This window comes from Microtus oregoni, unplaced genomic scaffold (assembly GCF_018167655.1).
Source record: "Microtus oregoni isolate MIOR12 unplaced genomic scaffold, Mior012 000062F_ref0000492, whole genome shotgun sequence".
Taxonomy (NCBI): Eukaryota; Metazoa; Chordata; class Mammalia; order Rodentia; family Cricetidae; genus Microtus; species Microtus oregoni.
In genome coordinates, this window is record NW_024543872.1 from 4,934,582 (window position 1) to 4,955,678 (window position 21,097).

General features: G+C 45.7%; 1 protein-coding gene across 1 annotated transcript; it reads right to left on the bottom strand.

The window, feature by feature from the left end:
• Positions 1-1,072: 1,072 nt before the first annotated feature.
• On the bottom strand, positions 1,073-18,571 carry LOC121439666 (uncharacterized protein C2orf16-like). Its single transcript, XM_041640232.1, has 2 exons — positions 16,663-18,571; positions 1,073-1,421 (listed from the first exon to the last, which is right to left on the bottom strand). The coding sequence occupies exons 1-2, from the start codon at positions 18,377-18,379 to the stop codon at positions 1,366-1,368; spliced, it is 1,773 nt and encodes a 590-aa protein (XP_041496166.1). The 5' UTR covers positions 18,380-18,571; the 3' UTR covers positions 1,073-1,365.
• Positions 18,572-21,097: the final 2,526 nt, after the last annotated feature.

Below are 21,097 nucleotides of genomic sequence, written 5' to 3' on the forward strand. Positions count from 1 at the left end.
TAGCGACTGAACCTGTACATTAGAAATAAATTCTCTGGTACTGAGCTGTACTCCAGCCTTTTTACATGAATTTAAATGATATCCCATGCAGCATATGTTGGGTTTCATGTAGTTCTGAACACACACATCATGCTCAGTCTTGGGAACTTCTCGGCCACTCTCTCTCGGAACGCTGTTACCATTCTCCCAGGAATTCTGACTCAGCATATGCTACGTTTCTTGCTCCATCTTGTTTGCCTTTTCAGCTTCTTCTGTGTCTCCTTCTTCTGCTCCATGAACATTCCAGATAGTATCTTCAGATCTCTCCTTCAGCTCCTTGGCTCACTCTTTTCCTTGTCTGCTGCTTATGCCACAATTGGGGTTTTGCTTCAGAGTTAAATTTGGGCCAGGAACTTCTCCATGTTCAATGTCTCAGGCTTCACGTCCATAAAATTTTATTTCTTTTTCCAGTATGCCCAGCCATTCCAGTTTTTCCTTAGTTAATTTTCCATGTCATTTTTATATCTTCAAATATGTAATATTTAATTTTATTACAATGCATTATCTATAACTGCCATTTTTAATATCTAAAATGCTTAAAGACCTAAAATTATTGTTTACAATTACAATTTATTCTTTCGTACTGGTTGTGTTGTATGTGCGTGTGCTTGCACACATACACCCACATGTTACTCTGAAGGCAGTCTCTACTTGTTTTCCTGCTGAGATGGTTGTTTGCTTCTGTAGCAATCAGAATCCATGGTAAGGCTGTGCTCCGCTTGCTTTGGTGCCCTTTGCTACAGAACGGGCTAGGCTGGGTTTACTCAGAGACTGATTCAGCCCATCCACGTGCTGAAGGCCTGAGGCTCATTGTCGGATACATGCATTTGCCTTCAGAGCAGCACCCCCTTTCCTGCTGCTCAGATTTTAGCTTTTGGCCTTTGCCCTTCTGTCTTTTCTCTTTTTTATTGTTTATTTATTATTATTATTATTATTTTTGGTTTTTTGAGACAGGGTTTCTCTGTAGCTTTGGAGCCTGTCCTGAAACTAGCTCTAGTAGCCCAGGCTGGCCTTGAACTCACAGAGTTCACTGCCTTTGCCTCCCAAGTGCTGGGATTAAAGGCATTGGCCACCACCACCCCGCTAAAAAATGTCATTTTACTCATTTGTTTTGTTTTGGTTGTTTTTTTTTATTTTTTAAAGGGGGATGGGTAGCATAGAGGTGGGGAACATTCTTAGTGATTTTGTCACGTGAACTAAGCAGTGCCGGAAAAGAAAAAGTATGTTCTGGGTTCAGGTTTAAGTTGTAATTTACCTGGAGGACCCCCAAGACTATCTCAGTCTGGGGCCTGGGGAAATGGTTCCATGAATAAGGGTGCTTGCTGCTCAGCCTGATGACCTGAGTTCAGTCTTCAGAGCCCACATGGATGGACACACACATGCTAAATAAATAAACGTGAAAAAGTAATTATATAGATATATATTACAGGGTTTCTCTGTGCAGCCCTGGCTGTCCTGGAACTCACTCTGTAGACCAGGCTGTCCTCAGACTCACAGAGATCCACCTGCCTCTGCCTCCTGAGTGCTGGGGTTAAAGGTGTGTACTACCACTGCCTGACAAAATAATATACTTTAAAAAGAATATCAGTCTAAGAGTTGAGAAGATAACTCATTTGGTAAAGTGCTTGCTGTTCAAGTAGAGGGGCCTGAGTTTGAGCCCCAGAACATACAGCAAGAAAGTGAAGCGTGTTAGTGCACACTTAAATCCCAGAGCTGGAGAGGCAGAGACAGGCAGACCCCTAGGGCTCAGCCCAGCTTACTTGGTAAATTCCAGGGCCAAGCTGAGATCCTGGTTGAAGAAAGAAAGGGTGGAAGCAGCTGAGGAGTGACACCCGAGCGTGTCTCCTGGCCTGCTCACGTGGACAAGTGCAGTCACACACGCACCCACAGTCTGTGCGTGCACACACACCCCTAAGTCTGTTTCCTACTGAAGAACTGGATGCCACTCTTTGTATACTGTGCAGGGTGACGTTGTAGGTCTGGAGCGAGGTGGAGGGAAGACAGAGGTGATGGTGACCGAAGGGGTGATGACTGTGGTCTACACCCTGGACGAGGGCCTGATTGAGTTTGGAACAGTCATCGATGATGGCAACTACACCCGGTGAGAGCTGCTAACAGCCAGTGTGGTGCTGAGCCAGAGTGGGCCTAGCAGATGCCTGCAGTGACCCATAAAACTGTCACAGATCAATGGGGCCCTGGAGTCATGGGAGGGGCCTAGACAAAGGGCGGTGTTTCTGGCCTTTCTTCCCCCCCCCCCCCCTCCTGCTGCCCCAGCAGCACCAGGGTTCCCCTCTGCTCCTCCAGATCCTGCTTCACTCCTGTGATTTCTTCCCTTCCTCTCCAGGGCAACAGCCTTCTTGGAGACCCTGGAGATGACCCCAGAAACAGAGGCAACGTGGAAAACCTTGAGCAAACTGGCCCTGGAGGCAAGGCAGCTCCGCACTGCTGAGAGGTAAGAGCTGTGGAACTGAATGCTGGCCACTAGGAGGCCTGTGGGCTGCTTCTGTCCTGTGTGTGAGCACTGCTTCCCACACACCCCAACATGAGCCCTTCCTGGTGCACTTACTCCAAACACCTTCCTACTCTAGATCAACCCTGTCTCGAAAAACCAAAAAATAAAAATAAAAAAAAATAAAAATAAATAAAAATAGTTTTAAATTCTGTGAATAAGAATGTCGATGTGTGGGTTTGTGCATGTGAGTGCCAGTGCCTGCCAAGGTCAGAAGAGAGTTTTGAACCTCCTGGAGCTGGAGTTCAAGGCGGTTGTGAGCCGCCTTGGTAAAGGTGCTGGAACCAGACTCCAGTCTCTACAAGAGCAGTACACACTCCTGACTGCAGAGCTGTCCCTCTAGCTCTGAGTATGTCCTAATGTTTTAGCTTCTCCTTTGCAAGGTTCTCCTTTAAGTGGTTGTTTCTTGTTTGTATTATTACTGTTTATATATTTAAAGTTTTTACATTTTTAAAATTTAGTTACTTTGAACTGGGTGTGTTTTAGTCACTTTTCGATTACTGTGGCAAAACACCGTGACCAAGGCAGCCTATAAAAGCCGCACAAAATGACCTTACAGTTCCATGATAGGAGCAGTGCGAGCACAGTGGCCTGGACAGCTGAGAGCTCACATCGTGGAACCAGCAAACAGACAGCACTGGAGATGGCAGAAAACTTTTGAAACAGCAAAGCCTCACCTGCAGTGACAAACTTCCTCCAACAAGGCCATACTTCCCAATCCTTCCCAAACAGTTCCACCTCCTGGGGACCAAGTCTTCAGACATCTGAGCCAGTGGGAGGCAGTCCCATCCACACTGCCACAATGTGTCTATGTGAGGGTCCATGTGTGGGTATGTCCACATGAATGATGGTCCCTGCAGAGGCCAGAGGTGTAGGATCCCCTGGAGCGAGAGCTTCAGGCGGTTATGAGCCTTCATATGTAGATACTGGGAATTGAACTCAGGTCCTCTGCAAGAGCAGTACACACTCTTAACCACTAAGCCATCTCTGCAGCCTGCCCAAGTCTTTTTAACATACCTCTCTGTCTTTCCTGGGTGTGGCACAGAGGTAATGAACACATTTGCGACCTCAAATTCCTTGAGTTCAAACATTGGTTCAACTTTTCATCTTGTATAAACTTAGGTCATTCACCCTTTCCAACCCTGGGATTTGGTTTTCTTCATATAAAATGGGGGCACTGATGACAGTATTTACCACATAGTATTATAAAGGAGAGTGGCGATGGTAATGGTGGTGAAGAACAAGAAAATCTGCAAAAGGCTTAGATGTAAGGGCTTAGTAATGTCAGCTGTTTCTGGGAAGCAGCTTGAGCTTTTTCATATATACCCCTCCTCCCTTTACCCCATGTAAGCTGTCCGCAAGTTCTCAGGACTCTATCTCGTCTGCCTGTGTGTCTGTCTGTCTATCTATCTATCTACTTATCTACCTCTCTGTCTGTCTACTTTTTACCTTTTAAGGTATATTTTATTTTTACGTATATGACTGTTTTGCTTACATAGGTACCCATGTATGGAGGTCCGAAGAGGGTATCAGATCCCCTGAAACTGGAGTTACAGGTGGTTGTGAGCCACCTTGTATGTGCTGGGAACCAAACTCAGGTCCTCTACAAGAGCAACAAATGCTCTTAACTGCTAAACCATCCTTCCAGCCCCAATTTTGTTTTTGTCTTGTTTTTTTCAGATTTTGTTTTTAAGCAAAGTCTTGTGTAGCCCAGGCTGGCCTCAAATTTCATATATAGCCAAGGGTGACCTTGGAGTTCTGATCCTCCTGCCACTTCCTCTCAGTGCTGAGATTGCAGGCTTGCACTGCCTCGCCAGTTTATTCAGTGGTGGAGATGAACCCAGAGCTTAGCGAACACTAGAGTGCTCTACCAGCTGGGCTACATCCCAGCCCAGGTCTTAGTCTTCACACGTATTCCCAGTCTGATATCTGCCTGGCCATACGACCACCAGTCCAGACCGCCAGCGTCTCCCACCTCAGTCGTACAAAAGCCTCTTCCCTAACCTTACTGATGTTAGCCATGTCCTTCAAAATCTGCCCATCACACAGTGGAGACACACAGTGTAGACCAAGTTGACCTCAAACTCAGTGATCTGCTCAGATTCCCCAGTGCTTAGGTTAAAAACCTGTGCCATGACATTTGACCTATTTTTTTTTTTTAACTAAGGGGCTAGAGAGATGGCTCATCAGTTAAGAGCACTGCTTGCTCTACCAGAGGTCCAGGATTCAATTCCCAGGACCCACCTAGAAACTTACAGTCTTCTGTAACTCCAGTCCATGGGATCCAATGCCCTCTTCTAGCCTTGGGGAACACCAGGCATGCATGTGGTGTACAGACCACATGGAACATAGACATATATGCAGACAAAATACCCATACACATAAAATAAATATTTTTTAAAACCATCAATATAGGACCGGCAAGATGTCTCAGTGGTTAAAAGGTCTTGCTGCAGAAGTCTACTACTGATGAGCGTTCAGTCCCCAGGACCCACAGTAGATGGACAGAATCAACTCCACAGGCACAGCATAACACAGGCATGCCTGCATCCACACACACGTAATACATACACACAAATAACTAAAATAATTTTTAAGACCATTTTAATTCTAGAGGGCTGGGGCTTGCCTAGCACGCATGACGCCCAGCTTTGATCCCCGGCACCACATATGCCAGACATTATAGCACATGCCTATAATTTTAGCATTTGGGAGGTGGAGGCAGGAGGATCAGAACCTCCTTGGAGCAAGTGGGCGAAGCCTGAAGATTTCAGGGGTCCTTGTGAACCCCAACCCTTCAGCTCCGGGCGTTTGCACATCCAGTCCCACCCACCCCACAAGTGATCTTATGGCTGCAAAGAGAGTTCAATTATTACCCCTTTATTGATCTTAAATAAATTACGGACCCATTCTCACTCCCCTCCTAGATAGTTCTTTGATTGCTGAGGGTGCAGGCAGTGGCTGAGCAGGAAGGGGCAGCTAGGTGAAGATTTGCAGGAACTCTTTAGACCAGCTATGTCTGGGTCTCTCCTTAGGGGAACTGTGCCGGAGCCTCCCCTTGGGGCTGTGATGGGGTCTCGCATGGTGACCTTGCTGGTTCCTCTCTAAGTGTCGGCTCCTCTCAGAATGACTGCTTCTGCTGTCAGAGGGGCTGTAGTGAGTTCTCTGAGAATGGCTGCGGTGGAGTCCGGAAGAAGGCCTGTGGAGCCTGGACCTAGAGGGACTGCGGTAGCCTCTTTCAGAAGAACTTTGCCTTGTCCTGCCAGAGCATCTGGAAGGGGGTATCTCAGAGAGAGTACTATGGCTCCATTCTGAAGGACTGGCCCATGTCCTCTGGATGGGACTGAGATGGCTCCTTTTGGAGGGGCTGCAGCATCTCTGATAAGGGGGACTGTGTTGGTTCCTCCCATAAAGACCAAGCCAACCCTTGGGGGAGGGATTACGTCCCCTTCTCTCTCGAGGGCTACTACTACGAGGGCTCCTCCCTGAGGAACTGCGAGGCCTTCTCCCAGAAGGGCTGGGTTGGCTCCTCCCTGAGGGACTGCGACCTCTCCCCTTAGAGAGCCTGGGTGGGCTCCTGTCAGAGATACTCTGAGGGGTTCTTCTAGAGGGACTGCCATCCTTCCTCTGGGAGGGACTGCGACATCCCCTCACTGAGAGGCTGCTAAGGGTTCTGTCAGAGGGACTCCTAGGCTTTCTCTGAGGACTGTGGTGTGTCCGAAGAGATCTCTCAGACAGGCTGTGATAGGTCCTGTGTTGTTCTTGCTCGTGTTTGAAGTGACTCTGCATGGTTCTCTTCAGAAGGGAGTCAGGCACGAGTGTCTCTTGGACCTGAAATTTGGCTCCTACTTTAGAACAGTTCTTAGACTCTGGACTGAAGAATTCATAGTTTTTCTTTGTTCTGCTGTTGACATTTAGAACTCTACTCAAAGGCTGTAGGATTGGAGTAGCTAGGATAATGACATTCCTCTCAGAAACAATGTTCTTCGCCAATTCCAAAGGTCTGGGTTGGAGAGAGCTCACTTGTTTTGATTGTTGAGCTTGGTCACATGTTTCCTGCGATCTGTCTTCTTTCTTAGGGGTGGAACCCATGAACTTTTGCTTGATAACAGGAGTGCTGGCACCTCTGCCATCTGTTAAACAATCATCCTCGTCTTTTTCTTCGGGGTACAAGTTTTTGCTTGACCACAAATTGTCTGGACTAGCCCTGTCCTCAGGCTTCTGTTTGGTGATAGCCATAGCTCTATGTGCTCTTTGGAATGCCTGCTTTAGGCCCTGAGAAAGCCGCTGGATGAACCTGGGCTGAGAGGATTTCTTCGGTTGTCTCTTTGAAGAAACAGTGCTGGTTTGAGTGGTTTTGATACTCTTGCTTCTTGATGGATCTGTCAGTGTTCCAGAAGGACACTCTTCTGTGGGTCTACTGTTTTTGTAGAGCTTTATGTTTTGCTTTTTAAGTTCCTTGGTGATTTTCTTCATTGGATATTTTAAGTCTGAGGTCTTACTGAGTCTTGACTTAGCCCATTTTTCATGCTGGTTACTTTCAGAGTCACTCTCTGACGCGGAGAGAACCTCACAGAATTCATAATGCCCAGAGTCTTTGGCTTTTGTCTTCCCTGCCACACCATGGCTGCCCCATTGCTTTTGCCTCCTGTGAACTGGTACAGAAGCCGGAGACTGGGAAGATCTGGACTGGAAATCTCTTGTAGAAGTTGGACTCTTGGAAGCTGGAGTATAGATTTTAGCTTTTCTGTGTGATGAGGAGGAAGGGTTCTTCGATGTGTCTGCTCTGTTTCTCCCACAATCCTTTGAGACTTGAGGTCTTTTTCTAATGTGCAACCTAAAACCAAGATGCGTCTGGATCTCACCACGGCCTTCAGGGGTTTTTATAAGGTGGGTCTGTGGGTAGACGAGAATGTAAGCAGACTGGGACGTATGACCACATCCACATTCTGAAAATAGGCCGCACTGCAAGCAGATGGGGTATTTCAGGACAAGACCCGACTCTGAGGGTGGAGGGACGTTGTAGGGTATCTGACTCCGTAAGAGTTTTGCTGCTATCTCTAGCTTTAGATCTTTAAGCTCTTCTGAGAGCTCGGTATTGGTCTGGGAAAAACAACTTGCCTCGAAGGAGTGGTGAGTCTCGGAAGTTCCTGTTTGTGAATCGCTCTGGGAGATATTACTCGGCTCCCTGGAAACAGGATCTTCCCTACTGTAAAGTATCCCGAAAGGAGACTCTGGCTTCCCTAAGGCAAGAAACTGGGCCCCTGTACATGAGACAGGCACGTGCTGAGTGACTTCCTGGAATATATCACTGAGTTTTGAGTTCGTTTTCTTTAGTCCCAATCTAGTCCCAGAGTACTGCTGTATTATGGAGGATGTGGATCCACGTGTCCACATCTTTAAGGGTATTCTTTTCTCATGACCATGGCCTAAGATATGTCTCTGAATATAGTTTTTGACCACTGACGTCTGTGAAATTGTCATTGGGCCCCTCTCTAGTAGGCTCTGGGAAAATTCCATCAATTCAGCTGGAACCCCAAATAAATTCTGAATCGATTGGCAGATACCCATAGTGGCTCCTTCTGTTAAAAACGGTTGAGAACAAAGCTTTCTTTCCATAGTGGTTCCCAGAACATTCCCCAGCATCAGCATATTGGAGAGGTACTTCCTGGGTAGTCGCTGCCTACAGACATGGCTTTCCCAGATGTTCAGTTGTCTGCCCAGGAAAGAACGAATAGAGTTTCTTCGAGCTCCTAATCCTGCCTGAAACTCCGAGGGTAGTAATCTCAGTGGATACGGAGAATAGCTCTGCAGTGTATTCCCAAATTCTTCCATTTGCTTCTTTTCGGTTGATTCCTTAGTTATGAAATCCATATCCCAGATCTCAGGATATAGGGATCCCACAGAGTTCCCTGTTTTATCAGAAGGAAGGACCAAGGGAAGAGCTGGTGACCGTATCCTAATAGTGTCTGTATAGGACTCTGGAGACTGCAAAATGCCAACATTAAAGTTCTTCATAGTCCGGGCTCTTGACACTTCCGGCATTCCAGAACCCTGAAGGGGCCCTAATTCGCTTGTTTTGACAGAGCTTGAAATGAATGGGATCGGAGGGCTGCTTAGGAACCTAGAGAAGTAATTCTCTGCTTGTAACTTTTCTGATGTTATCATTTCTGAATCTCTGTTCTGAAACGCCCGTCCTTGATTCAGATCCATTTCCAGTACTTTAGGAGATTCTCTTTTGAGTCCTACAGATTTTCCAGCCTGAAGCCTTTGCTTGTGAGTTAATACTGGAGGTTCCTCAAGTGGAGATGTTTGCTGTAAGATTAATTCTGGAAAATTTTCTTGAATATTTGCCCTTAGAGTTCGTTCTATAGGTTTTATCTTGTCTTGAAGATGTGGTCTTGGGAGCAAATTCAAAGGATCCTTTACTTGAGTTCTTGATCTTGTGGCAACTCCTATTGGTTCTACAGCCTGAGGACTTGGTCCCGGCGCCAGCTCTTCGGATCTCGCAATCAGAAGCAGGGGCTTGGGATGCAATATTGTCTTTATCACTTGAAAGCCTGGTAATTCTATCATTTCTAAAATCTGATGTGTTGGCTCTGCAATTAATTTCTTAGTTTGAACATTTTGTAGCCAAAGTCTTGGAGCAAACTCTGAAACTATCATATCATGCAGTTTGGGAGTCAAATCAACATATTTTGACCCTTGAGAGGTCGGCTCCGGTATCATCACTGACTCTATAACTTGAAGTGGTGGTCCAGGAATCACTGTCAGAGATTTAGAGACTTGAGGAACTTGAAGCTGTGTCTTTGCAGGTTCTGTCATTTGATTGAGTGGCTTTGGGCTGACCGTTACAAAGTTTATAATCTGATCCAGTGATTCTATTGGAGTGGCGTTCACTTTTTCAATGCTTGTCTTCTGGGGCGTTGGTAGACCACTTCCTACCTCTTCTGTCTGACATTCCTCAAACGGGAGCTCTACAGAGGCTGTATTTCCCACAACTTGATTGGTTGGCTTGGCGGCCAACTCTAGGAATTCTTCCCTTTGCAGCCATGGCTTAGAGATCAAACCTACAGATTCGGGAATCTGAGGTCCTGGTGTTATCCCCGGAGTAGAATCTGGAACATGATAGAATGGCCTTGGTGACGAGGCTACAGATTGTTCCCTTGGGGATCTTTTCTCGGAGCTCCCCATCACAGGTTCTAAGTCTTGAGGATATGGCCGTGGAGATTTTTCAACACATTCATTCTCTCTGTTTACTGGCGTTGAAGACACTCTAAGAAATTCTTTCCCTTGTCTTATCTTACAAGTTAGCCCCGTCATTTCTGTGGCATGATTCTTGAGGTCGAGGGTCATTCTCTTAGATCCTGTGGCTGGTTGGGTCTGTGACTGCACGAAATCTTTCACTTGAGGCCACGAACAAGAAAGCAACTCCAGGGTTTCTAGGCTCTGGTAGTTTTTCTGTGGGGTCAGTTCTGAGGCATTTGAACCTTTTTGATCACTTAGTGTTGGAGTCAGATCAGCAAATCCTGGCACTTGAAGCTCTGGCTGCTGCGGCATCCCCAATGATTCTGTGACTGTATCCGTTGGCTTGGAGGTCAACCTCATAGATTTCTCTGTTGTTTCTGTGCTTTTGTGTCCCAACCCTTTCATCATTTCTGAAGATCCCGCATCTTCTTGATAAACGGGCAGCGGAATATAATTTACCAATTTAGGGGCTTGGTACCTGATCTTCGTGTTCATCTCTGCATAGTCCACCAGGTGGTGTGCTGGTCTGCCTGTCACCTTAGAGGGTTCTGTGATTTGATCATTTGTTTGGGGAATTTGGTTCCCAAATGTCACATTTTGAAGGAATGGACTTGGTGATAAGCCCACAGAGTTTCCACTTCGTGGCAGGAACAGCAATGGTTGTTTGCTCATCTCTGGAAACATTTTATCTTCAGGCAGTGGTGTTGGTAAAACTTCCACAGAGTCCACACCAGTTGACTGAGGCTTCGGAGTCAACATGGGTTGTGCAGTTTGCTGCCGTGACCCAAATTGCTTCTTCAAAAATGGGATCTCTTGAAACTTTGCCCCTACCGATAAGTTAGATGGCTTCACACCTTGAAAAGGGGGTCCGGGGCTCAATAGAACAGGTCTTGTATACTGAGATTCTGATCCAGGGGTCCATGCAAAGGACTCTATGTTTTGCAACTGTGGCCCTGAACCAAGCTTCGCTAAATTTATGCGTTGTAATTCTAATCCTGGATTCAATTCAGAAAAATTCATACATTGTTCCTGTGGCCCAGGGTTGTATTCTGCAGGTGCTATACCTGCAATATTTGACCCTGGAGTTAATTCAAGCCTTAAATCTTGCAAGTGCTGTCCTGGGTTAACCGTTATAGGCATCTCTCTTTGAATTCCTGTCCCTGGGTTCAACTCAGGAAACTTCATACCTTGATGTTTAGGAGCTTCTAAATGTGGCCCAGGGTTGTAGCCCATAGAATTTGCAGACTGTGATTCTTGTCTTCGAGGACATGCAGAAGAATTCACATTTTGCAAATGTGTTTGGACACTGCACCAAACAGAATTTACACACATCATTTGTGCTGCTGGAAATGTTGTACCAGAATGCATTCCTTGAAGAAGTGGCCCAAGATTATTCCTATTAGAATGTTCACACTGAGGGTTTTGGCTTGGAATGCATGCAGAAGAATTCACATTTTGAAAATGTGCTTTAGAATTGCACTCAGTGGAATTCATACACGGAGGACTTGGCTCTGGGGTGCATACGGAAGAATTCACACACGGAGGACTTGGCTCCGGGGTGCATATGGAAGAATTTACACATGGAGGACTTGGTCCTGGGGTGCATACGGAAGAATTCACACACAAGTTTAACTCCACAGATTCCCCATTTGGGGACTTTGACTCCACTATCAAAGATTCCATACTTTGGAGCTTTTTCCCATGAGCCAACTCAGATGGCTTTTTATTTTGTGGCTGTGATCCTGAATTAAAGTCCATTGCTTTTATGCCTTGGGATTTTATCTGTGTTACCAGCTCGGGAGATTTTATACTTGTAACATGATGTTCCATAGAGTTCACATCTTGAAGTTTCATACCCAAGATCTGCTCAGCATATTTCAAATCTTGTAAAGGGGACACTGAGTCCAGCTCTACTGATTTTGTGCCTAAAAACATCTTCCTTGGGGTGAAATCAGGTTTCTTACCTTGTAACTTTGAACTAGGTTTGCTTTCTACCAGTTTCACACCATGAACCCTCTTCTCTGTAAGGACTTCAGATGGCATACCTTGTAATTGTGGTCCAGGAGTAAAGCCCATAGATATGACATCTTGGACCTTTATACCCATGATTGTCCTTGAAGATTTCAGATCTTGTAACTGTGGGCCTGATTCACAGTCTTCCATTTCCATTTCTTGGGACTTTGTCCTCAGACCTGGATTGGATTTTATACCTTGCCACTGTGACCCATGTTTACAGTCTAGCTGGACACTTTGATTGGCAAATGGCTTACCTTGACTTGACGTGATACATTTCATATTTTGGGACTCTGTTTCAGGTGTCAAGTCAGAACATTCTGCACTTTGCCACTGGGGCCCAGAGTTGATCTCAGATTTTATATCCCAAGGCTTTGTCTGAAGTGCTAACTCAGAAGATTTTGCACTTTTTAACTCCATACTGCTTTGTGGTTGTGCCCTTTGGCTTAATACCCCATAGTTCGCTTCTGAGGCCTGTGACTCTTGTTTAAACACTAAAGATGTCACAGATTGAGGTTGTGTTCCTGGGGGTGACCCTAAGGTCACTTCTTGTGGCTGCATTCCAGGGTTCAATCCAGGAGAGCCTGTGACTTCTAAGGGAAACCTGGGTTCAAATGTGAATTTTATATTGTTAATCTTTGACCTTACGTTTGGGTCACATCCTTTCATACTTCTAAACTGGCGCTCCGATTTAAAATCAATAGTTTTGAACCCACGAGACTGTTGTTCCGGCGTTGACCCTGTAGGTTGTTTACTTTGTAACTTCAGCCCTGTAATCAACTCATTAGAAGTCTTCACATTCTTTAGTTGTGCCAAAGGGTTTAACTCTTTAGCTGTGACATCTTCAGATTGTAACCTAAGATTCAGCATAGATTTCTTAGCTTGATAGCCAGATGCTGGGATCCACTGAACAGATTTTGTATTTTCAAGCTGTAATCCATGGTGTAATGCCACACTTTTTACACACTTAGCCTTTGGCTCTGATCTGTGGTGTAATGCCACACTTTTTACACGCTCAGCCTGTGGCTCTGATCTGTGGTGTAATGCCACACTTTTTACACTCTCAGCCTGTGGCTCTGATCTGTGGTGTAATGCCACACTTTTTACACACTTAACCTTTGGCTCTGATCCGTCGTGAAATGCCACACTTTTTACACACTCAGCCTGTGGCTCTGATCCGTGGTGTAATGCCACACTTTTTACACACTCAGCCTGTGGCTCTGATCCGTTGTGAAATGCCACACTTTTTACACACTCAGCCTGTGGCTCTGATCTGTGATGTAATGCCACACTTTTTACATAATCAGACTGTGGCTCTGATCCATCGTGTAAGGCCACACTTTTTACACACTCAGACTGTGGCTCTGAGTTTTCCCCTTCTTGTAACTCTGGTTTTGGGGATGCCCCAGGGGTTTTTATGTGCTGTACTTTTGGCTCAAGGTTAAAATCTGCAGATTTATTCCCTTGAAGTTTTGGCCTTACAGTTGTTTCAGGTCGCTTCACACCTCCCAGCTGTATGGATGGTTTCTGTTCTGTAGATTTGACACCTTGAGATTGTGACCCACGATTTAACCCTAAACACTTCACGCTGTGGAACTCAGGTCCTGGTATCCACTGAACGGATCTAACACTTACAACTGATGGATCTTGGTTTTGATCCACAGTTTTGATCCCCTGAGGCTGTGGTTCTGAATTGGATGTGACGTTTTCTCCTTTCTGTATCTCTGGTTCTGGGGACAACTCAGGTGTCTTCGTATAGTTTACTTGTGATTCAAGGTTAAAACCCACAGATTTTTCTTCTTGAAGTTTTGGCCTTACAGTCGTCTCTGATGGCTTCACACCTCCCAACTGTATAGACATTTTCTGTTCTGTAGATTTGACACCTTGAGATTGTGACCCATAATTTAACCCTAAACACTTCATGCTGTGGAACTCAGGTCCTGGTATCCACTCAATGGATCTTACCCTTCCAACTGGTGGATCTTTGTTTTGATCCACAGTTTTGATTCCTTGAGGTTGTGGCTCTGATGTTAAGTTCAAAGTTTTTGTTTTCTGAAGCCCTAGTGCTAACGGAGAGGTTTTTACTTGCTGTGACTGTGGCTCAAGATGCAACCCTACAGATTTTTCTTCTTGAACTATTTTAGACCTGACAGTCAATTCAGAGGGCCTCACACCCCTCCATTCTGTAGACGGCTTCAATTCTGTAGGTTTGGCACTTTGAGATTGCAACCTCAAGTCTGACCCTACCCATTTCTCACTTTGAAACTCAGATATTGGTATCCATCGGACGGATTTTGTACTTCCAGTGTGTGGCTCTGTGAGCACCATGGTTTTCACATCTTGAAATGGTGGCTCTAACATTGGCTCTGAGACTTTCACCTGGTGCTCCTGTGGCCCTGGAGTCACCTGGCATGGTTTCATACTTGGCACCTGGGCTTCATCTTGGGCCTCTTCAGGTTTTACACTGTGAACAACTGGTTTAGGAGTCGATTCAAATGATGGTGTATCTTTAAATTGTACTTTAAATTTGATCTCTTTGGGTTTTTTATCTGCAGGTTTGGCTTCTTGACCTGACTTCATGGATAACACATTTTCTGACTCAAAATGCTTGCTCAGCTGGTCTAAAACCCCACCTTTCCACTCGGGTGATCTTACAGTTATCTGGTCATCCTGTCCAGGCTTGAGAGTTAAATCCGTAGGCGCCATCCCTCGACACGGTTGTGTTGAGACTAAATTCACAAGTTTTACTCCTGGGATTCCTTGTGTTTTGGCTATATTCACAGGTTTTAGACTTTGTGGCTTCAAACATGAGATAATCACATGTTTCCTACCCCGCATTTGTGACTGTGCAGTCAGTTCCTTGGGTTTTAGACCTTGTAGTTGAGGCACTTGCAACACCTCCATAAACTCATCTTGAAACTCTTTCCCTGGTACAAAAGTCACAGGACTCTCTTCTTGCTTTGGTTCAAGTTTCAAACCCATGGCATTTAGATCTTGCACATGTGTATCACGGGCCAGCCCCACAGTCTTCAAATCTTGAATTGTTGAACCTGGAATCAACTTCACAGTTTTTGTACCATCTGACTGGGAGCTACATGGGGAGACCACTGTAGATTTTATCCTCTCTGGACATTGTCCTAGAGTTAAGACCGCAGATCTCCTATCCTCTAACTGTGGTCTTGAAGGTAGTAACTCAGATTTTAAACCTTTCAAGTTGGGGCCCAGGGGCAGCTCCTCAGGTTCTTTATCTCCTGCTTGTTTCCCTGGGGTTAACAGTATAGCTTTGACATTTTCCCTCTCTGACTTTGACCTTAACTCCATAGATTTCACATCTCCCAAATGTGGCCCTGGTGTTAACTCTTCCTGCTTTGATGCTGTGACCTTCTCCACACATTTTATATGTCCCAAATGCTGCCCAGGGATCGATTCAGAAGATTCTATACCTTGTGCCTCTGGTCTTCCAACCAACTCAGAATGGTCTACACTTGCTAGCTGTATCCCAGGAGTCAACCTCACTGATTCTGCCATTGGTATCTGTGGCCCAGAAGGTAGTTTATAAGACATCTCATCTTCAAAGCTTGGTGCTTGATTCCTTGTGACATATGCCCTGTCTTCAAACAGCGTCTCCTGTATTATTAACTCTGGCTTCATCCCTTGCCTCTTTGGCTGTGTGGTAAACTCAAACATTTTTACACACTCCAACTGTGGCCCCGAGTGTAACTCTGAAGTCGTCACACCTTGAGATTGAGTTCCTGATGTTCCATCAAAAAAATTGACATTTTGCAGGCACGGCCACGAGTTAAAACTCAGCTGCTTTGTATCGTTGAGCTCTGGGGTCATCTTCGCTAGCTTTGGATTATGTATCCCCAACTCTGGAGTCATAAAATGCATACCGTGAAACAACGGTCCTGCAGTTTGCTCCCCAAATTTTACCCCTTGAGGTCTTAGCCTAGAAGCGAACTCAGACACTTTGGTATCTTGTTGCCGCAGTTCCGGGTTTACCTCCTCAGATATCACGCTTGGATATTGTAGTTCAGAGGCTGGTATTGTGTGTTTCCTGCTATGAAACTCTGATACTTCCATAGGTAGAACAAGTTTCCTATCTTCAACCTGTGGCTCTTGGCTTAATGGCAAAAAGGGTTCTGGCAAAAGTCCCTGAGACTTCCTATCTTGAAAGTGAATACCTGGTATGACCTGTGTACATCTGAAACCTTGGTGCTTGGGCTCAGGGGTCAGATCAGAGAATTTCACAGCTTGCGAGCATGGTCCTACATTTACTTCCACAGGCTTCACATATTGCAGTTTTGCTTCTGGAAGATTTGGCCCCGGGATACAATCTGATGATCTGATTTCTGGTACTGGGGAACGTGATCGTGCCTCATCAGATTTCACACCATAACGTGGGGGGCCTGAGATGACATTTCCTCGTTTTCCCCCTTGGTAGAACTTTGGAAATCTGACACTTTGCAGTTGTGGCCCTGGAATCAACCCAGATTTGATACTTAGCTGCTGTGGTCCTAGATTGAAATGCACAGATTTCACTTTCGGGGGCTGTGTCTCCTCAATCAGTTCCTTCGGGGATGGACTTTGTGGCCCTGACTCTGGCTTTGTCTTTTCAGGACCTACCTCTCCTAGAGACGACTGTCGTGTTACATTTATAGAGTCTTCATTTTGCAACTGTGATTCTGTATCCATTTGCCTAAGTTTGACTTTGAGCTGGGGCCCTGGGATCACATGTTTAATGTGTGGTTTGGGTCCTGTAGTTAGTGTGATAGTCTCTACAGCTAGTACAGGTGGTTTACCAATTACTTCCCCAGATTGCAAATGTTGAGCCAAGGACTCCGATTTCTCACCTTGCACTCCTGGTTCTAGACCCAACTCCAGAGATTCCATTTCTGAATATGGTTCTATCATGGCCCCCTGAGTATCATCAACTTTAGGTAATGTTAATCTGATAGTCTCTCTGTCTTTGTATTCTGGTCTTAGAGTTATTTCTGAACACGATTCTAGAGTCCCATGTAGAAACTTCCCATCTGAGTAGGGATGTGGTTCTGGGGCCATCACCACTGAGTTCATATTCTGCACTTCTGATTCTGGTAGCAAATCCAGAGCATCTTTAATTGCGTTTTGTGATTCTGGAGTCTCTTCCATCTCTTTTACAACCTGGTTCCTAGTTTCAAGAGTTTCTTGGAGTGGTGGTGAGTACATCTCCATAGAGTCTGAGGTTTGGCGCAGTGGCGTCAGCCTCATTCCTAATGATGATTGTGTCAGCTCAACAGATTCTTCCACCTGATGACAAATGTCAGAGCCCACTCTTTCTTCTGGGGCTTGATGCCGTAGGGCCAATTCTGCAGGTTCCAGGAAATGATAACTTGGGTCGGGGTTCACTTCTAAGGATTTTACCGCACAAAGGTGTGTGCTTGGGACCAATTCACTAAGATTCACACTTTCCACCAGTGCCTCGGGAATTAAACTCCTACCTTCTACCAACAGAGTCTTTCTATCTTCGAGCAATGGTACATGGGCTGTCTTCTCAAAGCTGGTGCTTTGTGAATATGGTTTTCGGGTTAAGTTCACAGATTTCTTATCTTCAAGTGATGGTCTTGGAGCCAACTCCACCATTTTTGTATCTCCTTGTAACTCCTGCGATAGGGCTGAATGAACAACCCTTTGCATGCCTTGAGTCTGTGAACCAGGGGTCAAATGTACTGATTTATCACTTTGCACCTGTGGACCTGGGGCCAGCCCAGCAGACTGTATGTTTTGGAGTTGTGCTTCAACTATCACTTGGCCAGATTTCACATCTTGAAGTTGAGATTCAGGGGCTGATGGCACAGATTCCTCACTTTGCAATTGTGGCCTGTGGGTTAATTTCTCAAACTGCATAATCAGCTGATGCAATTCTAGGGTCAAATCTGTAGATACCGCTCTTGAGGTCGGTGGTCCATATTTTACTTTTTCTGGGACTAAAGCCATGGCTATGTCCACAGATTTCATATTTCGCAATCTTGGATCTGGGATTAGGTGCTCAGATTTTACGTTCTGTAATTCTGGGGATAAATTCGTTGAATCCATAACCTTAGGCTGTGGGATTGAGTTTTCCCCCAAATGTTTCATTTCCTTAAGTAGTGGTGTAACTGGCACCACTTCTGTAACGTGATGTTTTTGGCTCCTTCCTATGGGTATTGTACCTTGATCTAGTGGTGCTGTGATTGTTCTCACAGGTTCCACTATTTGATTATGTACCTCTGTCATCTCTACAGAATTCTTCATTTGGGGCTGGGTGTCAGAGGTCCCACCCCTTTCTGGGATTTTGTGACTTTGCCTTGGGCTCACTTCAGAATAGTCTAAGTCTTGGTGCCGTGGGGTAAACTTTGAAGGGTCCATGACCTGCTGAGACAGTCCTGGAGTCGATGACACACCCTCTGCGCCTTGATGTTGTGGAGTCATCCCCACAGAGTCTCCAGCTTGAACCTGGAACCCAGAAGGCAAGTCCAGAGGTTCTTTGACTTGAGCCACTGGCTGTGGAATCAAACCAGGAGGCTCTACAACTTGGAGTGGTGGGATCATTCCCACCCCAGGTGGCGCCTGTACTATCGGGGTCACCTTTAGAGCATGCAGGGATTGACCTGATGGTAGCAGAATCACTCCTGATGACGCTAGGACTGTAGACGGTAGCTGTGGAGGTATGCCTCGAGATTCTGCTGCTCCTCTTGGGACAGTAGAAGTCAGAACGTCTGGCTGGGCTGGCAGTGTGGTCAAATTTTCAGTTTGGGTCAAAGCCCTAGGTTCTGTAATGTGTGGCTCTCCTGGTGGAATTTTCTGCATGAAATCCATGGTTTGTTGTGCCACTGGGGTTGCTTTTGTATAATCAATGGCTTTAGGAAGTGCACTTGAGCTAATTTCCAATATATTTTCATGTATTGGACCGGGAGCAATCCCAATGTGTTCTGTGGCTTGATTCTGTGGGCCCAAGGTCATGTTCGGTGTTCCCATGACTTTATGCTGAGGCTGGGGAATCACTTCCACAGTTCCCAGAACTGATTGCTGTAGCCCTAGACTCTTATCTTCTGGTGGTATTTCTTGGTGGCCATGCAGTATATCCACCTTTGCAGATTCCATGACTTGGTATTGTGGCTTTGGGGCTATTTCTGCTGGTTTTATGACATGTGGGTATAATTCATTAATCATCCCCATAGAATCCATGATGCGAAGCAATTCCGCAGGAGTTACCTTCATATTATCTGTGACTGGACTCTGTCTTGAGGCCATACTCTTTGATTCCGTAGCTGAATACTGTTGAATTTTTACTGTTTTTGGTTTAATTACTTGATCTGATGGCTGAGGAGTTAGATTCACTGTTTCTGCTTGATTTGGTGGCTGCGGGGGAAACCCCACGCAGTCTATCACCTGCGCATGTGATTCTGGGATCATTCCCATCAAGCCCATAACCTGAAGCAGTGCCACTGGAGTGACCTTTACGCTGTCCGTGGCTGAGCGTGGTACCTGGGCTGTCAGTTCCACGTCAGTTACTTGTGCCCTTTGTGGCTGTATCCTTTGTTCTGGAAGACCGAGGACCCTCTGATCTCTATTCAGCTCTAACACATGCCTTGGATCCTTTTTTATTAAAGCGTTTTCTTCCCGAACTATGTTAATGGGAGCTGGAGTGCCCATTGATATAACTACAGGGTTGTAGCTAAGAACCTGGTGGTCATTCGCAGACTGTAACTGCTTGTTTGAGGTCAGCGTCTGTGACACTTCCGTCCTGCTTAATTCAGAATTCACCCCAATGTTTACATGGACATGAAACGATGGAGCATCTGGAGAACTGTTGGTATTTTGCTCAGCCCTCTGAGGGAGGAGTGTAGGTAACTGAGTTTTGGGGAGCCCTTGTTCAGGGACTCCTTGTACATTCATCAATTCGTTACGTATTTCCCAGGATTTTTTCACAGGCAGATGCACCACTTGTGCCCGCAAAGTCGAAACCTTATGTGATATGTGTCTTTCCAGTTCTCCTCTGACTAAAGGAGAGAGCTGGAGTGGAGCCCATACTAGGGAGTCTAGGCTCTCATTTAAAAGAGATTTCTTAAGATCTGTCTTCTGTAAAGTAGGCAGGGATGAGCCCCGGCTCCTGGGAGCAGGCGGTTCCTTTCGGGAGAGAGCAGGGAAGCTATGGCTCCGGAATTGCCGCGTTGCTCTTCCAGGAAAGACTGGAAGGGATGGGTTCGAGCTGTCACTATATGATACAGAAGACATGCTGGAGTCAGAAGAACGGTTTCCCGTCGTACCCACAATGTCAGAGCCGGAGGAAGACCAATCTTGGGGCTCTTTTAAGGTTTTCGTAAGTGTTGACCTGACAAAAAGAAATGTTTTCATTTTCTTTGGGATCAGTAGGCATAAAATTAGTAAGAAGAGAGAGAGTGGTTGTTTCAAGTTCAAAACATTTTTGGTCTAAGGGAGAGATGAAAGGACGGGTTGCATTCACAAACATCAGTTATTTATGTAAAGAATCCCTCCACCAAGAGCAAGATGTGTGAGTCAGTGAGGAAAGGACATGCTGTACAAAGAGAGAAGCTGAGTTCCATCCCCAGGACCCACATGAAAAGAAAGGGACACAGTGCCCCAGTGCTGGGGAAGCAGAGAAAAGTGGATACCCTGGGGCTCACTGGACAGCCAAGGCTAATTATCTCAAAAATCCAGCTGCATGGCTCCCCAGAAATGACACCCAAGTTTTGCAAACACATACATGCACACACACACATGCACACACGCACAACCTGTGCTTGCCATTAAGAAAGAAGACCTGTGTTCGATCCCTAAGACCCACATCTTAGAAGGAAAGAACTGACTCCTGTGGCTTCTCCTCTGACCACCATGTACATGATGTGGTACACATGTGCACACATGCACAAAAATAATAAATAAATAAATAAATACCTAAATAAATGTGATGTGTACACACACACACACACTCACACACACACACTTTGGGGCCTAGAGATATGGCTCAGCAGTTAAGAGTAGTGTCTGCTCTTCCAGAGGACCCAAGTTTGCTTACCAACACCCACATGGTAGTCTACAAACATTTGTAACTCCAGTGCCAGGGGATCCAATGCCCTCTTCTGGCCTTTGTGGGCATCAGTCATGAATGTGGTGCACAAACACACATGCAAGTAAAATACCCATATAAAACATGGAATAAATAAAGCTTAAAAAATTATTCTCCATTGCTCAAACTCACTTTTCTTTTACCTCCCTCCTTTTACTCCCTCTCTCTCTCCCCTACCC